The 7,481-nt window shown below is 38.7% G+C and overlaps 1 protein-coding gene across 12 annotated transcripts in view; it reads right to left on the bottom strand.

The window, feature by feature from the left end:
• Positions 1–251: 251 nt before the first annotated feature.
• Positions 252–7,481, bottom strand: part of ZMYND8 (zinc finger MYND-type containing 8) — an 84,759-nt gene continuing 77,529 nt past the window's right edge. For 10 of the 12 annotated variants that reach the window (XM_081196028.1, XM_081196031.1, XM_081196034.1 and 7 more), the window contains 5 exons: positions 6,916–6,994; positions 6,167–6,406; positions 5,782–5,939; positions 3,380–3,469; positions 252–1,678 (listed from right to left, as the gene is read on the bottom strand). In XM_081196028.1, coding sequence (XP_081052154.1) covers positions 1,577–1,678; positions 3,380–3,469; positions 5,782–5,939; positions 6,167–6,406; positions 6,916–6,994 — 669 coding nt within the window. In that variant the 3' untranslated portion in view covers positions 252–1,576. Of the gene's footprint in view, positions 1,679–3,379; positions 3,470–5,781; positions 5,940–6,166; positions 6,407–6,915; positions 6,995–7,481 lie in introns of those variants that run through there. The other 2 variants (XM_081196023.1, XR_014008582.1) reach the window with 2 other exon arrangements.

The following is a 7,481-nucleotide window of genomic DNA, read 5'->3' as shown; positions in this document are numbered from 1 at the left end:
TAGTGATGCAGTTAAGTATCAACTACCAGAGAAATACAGCTGGATCAGAATGAGTTGTTGTTTTTAAAGGACACATGTAAATGTAACCTGGCTTTCAGAAGGAAAATGGAAACCCAACATGACCCATTTTTTTCTAAAACAGTTTAATTTAAAAAAAGGAAGAATTAAAGAAACTTAAAGAGCCCTGAAAAAAACTGGGAAATCCCAAAGCATATTGTGCGTCACCTGCTTTAGTAAAAGAAACACAATAATCAAAAAAGATATTTAGTTTAATACAAATTTTATACAAAGAAAATGTGAAAAAATACTTCCATATGCTAAAAGCAATTATGCTTCACAAATAAGGCCAGCTAGGCTATCTTTGACACAATGCAATTCACAAATATTCTGCTCCTGATTTTTTTTTCCTTCTAGCTTTTTTCTTCTTCTTTCCTCTAATGTGTGTACTAGCTGGAGACTGTACAAACCGCATCCTTTATAAACAATGGGAGAAATCAATATGACTAAAATGTACAACAAAATGTACTGGAATGATATAATACAATTAATTTTCTCATATACATACATCACCTTGCTTTGTTCAATGCTTTGTTTACACAACATACAAAATGGTACTACAGTTTAAGTGTAACAGACAGTGTTTTCATGGGTTACTTTCTCTCTCATACTGTACTGTTTCATGCTTACATAAAAACATAAAAATCCCATAATACATGCTCTATTCCAGCATCAATGTCCTTTGCCCTCGTTTCCTGGTAAAGAGTCTTCTCCATCTATAGCTCTTGTTCCCTTTGAAAACAATTTCAAAGTCCTTTGGACACTTAAAAAAAGAAGCAGCAGCAATACAACTGAAACATAACCTAGTAGGAAGCATACGCCCCAAAATCCATTTTCATTATCTCTGGAACTATTGATCTGATATTTAGCTTCCGACTTTCCTTTTCTCTTAGCATGAATGAAATTTAACCCCCCCCCATTTTGTAAACAATCTCTCTCATTTTAAATATGAAACACAAAATATGTCCTTTAATGTACGAGGAGCCTTAAGATTGGAAATGCTTGATTTAACAAATTTAAAACGGCAAGTTCCAGCTTCAGTTGCACAAACCAATGTGCAGGCGTGTGTTTTTTTCCGTCTCCAAAGGCAAGGCAAGTGGTTCAGTCTTCTCATTCTTGATTTATGTGTGCAACTGCAGTTCCCAGAAAACCATTTCTCTTGGTGGTGTTTGTGGCAAGTCTGATTTAACCTTTCCTTCACCAGCTTCCAACACTCCTTATACGTCGAAGTCAATACAAATATAAAAAGGAGATGGTACTCTAACATCATCCACAAAATGTACATAATTTACAACAGAAGCATAGATTTACCATGAATTTTACCAGTCCTCAAGCTTTTTAAAGCCAGCGCTAATGCTTTACATTAATGTAGTGTAATAAATGCTTTGTACACCTGTACAAAGCTAAAAGTCTGAACCTTTGAGGTTAATCCAATGAACTGCGGGGATTTTTTAAAAAACATTTCTATTACAGAGACGATTATATACTCCAACAGCTGCCTGGATTCCTTTGTTAGCAGTTAAACTCTCCGTACTTGGACAGGCATTGTTGTCTGAACATACTGAACTCCTGTTCTCATTGCCACGGTCCCAGCTGTAGGGCTTACTACTACAGGAATGGTCTGTGGATTAAAACCAAAACACACATGTCAGCAACCACAAGCACAGAAACGTAGGATTGCCTGTCATGAGAAACCCTCAGCATGATACTACCCGGGAAATAAAGGGCACAATACATAATAATACACTACTGTACATAATAAGCACTCTGAGCCGTGTACAAGATATTCAGTACCGAGTCAAAAAAATGAGTTTTCCTATTCCTTGCTATATAGCCTCAGACCTGTGTGTAACTTTCCTCTCAATATAATTGCAAGCAATCCCTTAAACAGTAGAAATCTGATTAAAAGTGTTTGAAGTTTCTGTATTACACAAATATTCTGTCTTGTCACTAGAAAACAAACTCTATGTATTGTTTAAACAATGTGTGTTCACTCAAATCAGATGGTAAATCCTGGTCTTCAAAGTGCTCACAAACCAACAATTTACAGGAGACAATGGGCACAACAGCTAAAAAAACAAACCATGATTGTGGTGTTTTCAAAATGTAGTAACCTGGAGACTTCCATCACATGTACCAGGAACTGATCCAGTGCTTTCTTTACACAAACTGTAGGATGAATATTGAACCATGCTGATGTGTTGAGCCCCTTTAAGGCATTAGGATTTATTACTAAACTCATATATGCATTCCACAATAGCATTAGGTCAGATGTTGCTAATAAAACATGTCTAATACTCACATAGTAAGAGAATTAGTGGATTTGGGCACTGTGCCTTGAAACAGTAGGATCGTTAGCATTATGACCACAGTAGGTCAGTAAATGTACATGGAACATTTGGTATGGCCAAACAGAACATTTGGTACTGACCATTGTAAATTATAGAATTAAATGTCAAGTAGGGCGAAAAATCACCAAGGCTCTCCCTCCTGCTTTAAGGCAGTATTGTTAAAAATTAAAACAGGATCACCAGGACATCTGATTTTGAGGAAAACATGCCGCTCCGGAGGGATCAAACATGGTCAGCAAAGCAAGGTAAAACTCAACCAACAGAACTTTCTAAGGTAAAATCATTTTAGGCAGAAGTAAATCCCAACACCACCCTCCATCTTCTAATTGTGGCGGAAAGTTTTTTTGAAACAAGAAGCTCCAAGTTCACTTTGTTACAAATAACTCTAGCTCAGTCTCTCTGTTGAGCATTTTTGGGCCTGAAGAGCACAGGATGAATAGTTAAATTTTTGCTTACCACATGGTGATTGCACAAAAGAAATTAAGAAGCCTGAGGGATTAAATGGATGCGGAACAGTGGCCTAATTCCTACATCACAGCCAACATTTCCTATCTCAGCAGCAAAAGATCGTGACGTACAATGGCAATGCGACAATTCCAGAAACACAGAACATATATGCAATATTGTTAGGGCTTGGTTTGTTTGGCATAACCTGGATAGCGCTAAAATAAAACTTGTTCACATTGCACAAAGCAAGAGCTCACCATATTTGCAGTAATGTTTACCCCCCCTCCCCCCCAAAATTGCAGCTGTAACTATGTGTGAATGTTGGCTAGTCTTTGAATCCTTGGTTGGCTCTATGATGAAATTATATGGCATGAGGGAAATGGAGATGTTGTACGGCAAAATAAGGCGTTTTATACTGCAAATATAGACTTGGGACCGGTGAATTCATGTCCTGATAACACAGGAGAAAACCCCGCCCCCCACAATAGATAATGAGCTGTTTCAATGCCAAAAGCAGTACTTACAATTGTGGGTTGAGTAGTTGGTATATAGGTGGTGGTCTGCGGGACCTGGACCAGTTTTATAGGCTGGCTGCTTGTCACACCTGTTGCTATCTGCAGAGACAGCACAGGCAACCTCAGCAAAAGGTTCAGCTTTTACATAAATGCCACCTATTTATTATTATCATAGAAATTTGTCAGATGTTTGGCTTGCGTTAAAATTTGCATCTCAATGAATTCACAGGTTACTTTTTTGTTAATGAAACCAAAATTCAAAATATGAATGTGAGCAATGTATACAGCTTGATGTTTCAAAAAGGTGTAACAATTATGTGAAAGCAATTTGAGATTTTCAAGCAAAATGTTCCATGGTAGAAATTGTAGGCACCCAACATTTTCTTTGCAAATAATGCCAGATCATAGCAAAACACAGCACTGCTACAAGCAGAAGAGACTGCTCTTTTAAAAATACCTAAACATGTGTGTACCTAATTAGTCAGTCAAGGTTTTTTGGTAAGCATCACCAATTTCCAATGTGTTTCAAGCATCCCCCTCAATGAAAAAACACATGAAATCTAGAGAACAACTTATAAAGTTTTATGAACTAGGTTCACAGAAAGTGTGAGCTCATGAGTATACCTTGAGTCCTGTTCTCCAATATAGTTCAAATGAGACATGATGCAATTAAAGTACTGGTGAAGTAAATACTATATTGTTATTTTACTAAACACACAGGGTTTGGGGATGAAATGTGCAATTCCAGCTCTTCATAAAGATATTGTCAGTGCGACAATGGTTATTCATATCTCTGATTAGAAATCATATCCTAATCCATCTGAAGAATGTTAATTGACATATACAAGGATATACAAGGCGTATGTAGCCAATGACAGCTTATGTATTCCAATGCCTGCCATTTATGTGGAGAAGTTAGGGTACAGGATTAGTTGAGGATATGGTAATTTGAGCAACAGTTTCAAACCTGAGTTTTGGGCGCTTGGTAGAAGTGCCGGGGCATGCTGTATGAGTGTATCTACAGGGCAAATACAATCTGCGATTCAAAGGGGCTAGAATAGAGAAAGGTTGATGGGCATTCATGCACCCAGAGCAATAGCTTTGACTCAATGAGACTCAATGAGAGTGGCAGAATATTGCATGAAATTTCATTTGGGCATGGCATGGTGAAGGACAAAACTGGTGCTGTTGTTTCTCCTAGAATTTCACTGAGAGACGGGCACCATTAACTACTCCTACCTGCAGAGTCACTTCCAGCACGGGCTCGACCCATGGATTTATGTTATGGAGTCCCACAGGGCTCCATCTTATCCCTCATGCTGTTCAGAGGCTGTGCAGGCACTGGGTCAGTGTTTGGATACAGTGATGGGTTGGACTAGGGCTGATAAATGGAAATTGAATCTAGTTAAGATGGAGGTCCTGTGGGTGGGTGGTCTCTGGTCCAGGAATTAAGGGGTTGGCTTGTTCTGGATGGGGTGGCATCCCCGCCCCCCTTGATGGAGCAGCTTCGAAGTCTGGGGTACTCCTACAGGCCAAAGTGTCACTGAATATACAGATGGTTTTGGCGGGGCCTATATCCAGCTCTGGCTGGTTCATCAGCTGTGGCTGTTCTAGGACTGAGATAGTTTGGCCTCAGTAATCCATGCTCTGATAACCATACACATTAATGCAATGTGCTTTACATGAGGTTGTCCTTAATAACAGTCTGGAGGCTGCAACTAGTACTCAGAGTAGCCAGAAGAGTGCATATCACTTCAAGTTCTGAGAGTGTTCATGGGTTGCCAGTGAACTTCAGGGTCCAATTCAAAGTGTTGGTACTAGTATACAAAGCCCTAAAGTACTTGAAGGAGTGTCTTCTGCCATATGTCTAAGCACACAGTTTACAATGGGGGGGGGGCTTCTTGCAGTACCAACACTGTGGACACCAAGGAGGGTGAAAAAGTATGAGAGGGGTTTCCTCTGCGGTAGTACAGCCAGAATGTAAAACACATTTTTATTTGCCCAGGCCTTTGGAAGGAGATAGGATTATTTGGGCACTGTCATTTTAATTACTGATTTTGGAATTGGTCTTATGAAATTTCATGTTGTCAGCTACCCTGGGCCCTCTTAAAGGAAGGAAGACTGGACACAAATAAATGAAATGAAATATGAGAGAGCCTAGATACATTTTGGTCCCTTCCCTTAAGAAATAACTTTGTAAGATTAAAGACAAATCTCCAAAATGTGTTTCAATTCATATGAACCCTCAAGAACCTTAACAGGAAACCAGAATTCAGTGTTTTAAACAGTCTCACAAATTTGACATGAAGGGGGTTGTGGTTAAGTAAAGAAGTATGTTGTAAGCCACCTTGAGAGTGGTTTTAACTTTGGAAAGGCGGCATACAAGTAAAAGGACTGACTGAAATACTTACTGTAACACTCTCCTTGCTCTTTTCAACAGCTGCCTCTTTTTCTTTTGGAGTACTGGCAGTTTCTGTAGGTGCCGGTTGTGCACTGGAGGTAGGCTGGGATGATTTATTTAATGTTTCTGTGCTAATTTCAGTATCCGTTTCTTGCTGTGTTGCAGTTGCTAAAATGAAAACAAAAGGATTTCTAAATTATGTAATTGGATGGTGTTCACTCACAAATAAGTTAAAACAGTTGTGAGGAACCGTTGGCCCTCCAGATGTTGCTGAACTACAACTCTCACCATCCCTGGGTATTGGTCAGGCTTCGTGGAACTCATGGGAATTGTAGCGTGGCAACATCTAGAAGGTCAAAGGTTTCCCACACTTGGGTTAAAAAGATATTGTTTACCTGACTGTGTGCAGGACTTCATGTGTTCCGGCCAATGGGCTTGCTGGCAAGGGTAGTCGCAGTAACTGGTATTCCAACAACAGTAGAAAATTGCTTCTTTTTTGCAGTTGGCACACCACTGCTTCTTTTTGGTTTCATCCACAGCTTGCTGCTTTTCCAGTTCCAGCTGCTTCTTCACTTCGGCAATCAAACGATCTCTTTCCTGTTCCAAACTCTGACGCATTTCAGCCATTGTGAGTTCTAGTCAACAGACAGACAGCATGTAGTCAACAGTGGGTCCAAATGGTAATTTAGAAATTTAAGTTTTAGCTCCAGATGCATTAGTGACTTTTAGATGAAAAAAACCCAGCTTCATTCTGTAACTGCAAGTGCAGCATTAGGCAACATATCTACCAAACTAGTGATTATTGGTTCTCATGAATGAACTATAAATGAACAATTACTATCCAAATTGCAGTTTAACTTGCTTTCTGGATTTCAAAAAGAGTAAGCATATTTCCATTCTCAAAACAGTACATATTTAAATTGTGGTTCAGGAAATGCTATATTGAGCTGGTTCAGATGTCTGAACTAGCCCACTCTAACTGACTGTACATGTGAGGAACAGTCTAAGATGGCATGTTCCATCACATTTTCTACTCTTTCTAGGGAGGACAATTTGTACTATCACAGAGTTGCAGCTGAGATACTGCCATGGCCTTTTAAAAAATAAGTGGCAACATCATTATTTTGAACTGCATTTTTTATACCCAGATTGTGTTTCATTTCTGAAAGTTCCTGCTGATGTAACCACTGAAGCTTTTCTATTTCAATTCTCAAACGACGAATCTGGAATATCAAAGAAATAATTAGGTCACTTGATTTAAAAAAAGGCTTTTCAACCCTATGAGTTTTGGATTTAATTTGCATAAGTTTGCATAAAAACAAAATGATTCTGAAGGGGAAAAAGCACCCTCTCTTGGTTTTTAGAAGATACATTTCTGTTTCCCAATAATCACCATATCAGAAAAGGCATTCCAACCTGTGTGTAAAAAGGAATGCTTCCTATGGATTTGTATCTATTTACTATTAAAAATAACTAACATTTTTTATAACCCATGGCTCAACTAATAATGGGTATATTTAAACTGACTAAGTGACTTTAGAGTTCCATGATTCATACTTTAGGTTTCCCTTCTTCTAAATAAAATAAAGTAAAACACACACACACACGTGCGCGCGCACACACACACACACACACACACACACACACACCAATACATAAATAGAAGTGCTTAGTTTGCTGGTTTTAACCAGTTATTGCATGATTCAAAAA

This window comes from Podarcis bocagei (genome assembly GCF_964188305.1).
Source record: "Podarcis bocagei genome assembly, chromosome: 5".
Lineage (NCBI taxonomy): Eukaryota > Metazoa > Chordata > Lepidosauria > Squamata > Lacertidae > Podarcis > Podarcis bocagei.
The sequence above is the reverse complement of the archived record's forward strand: the minus strand, read 5'-3'. Positions and strand labels throughout refer to the sequence as shown.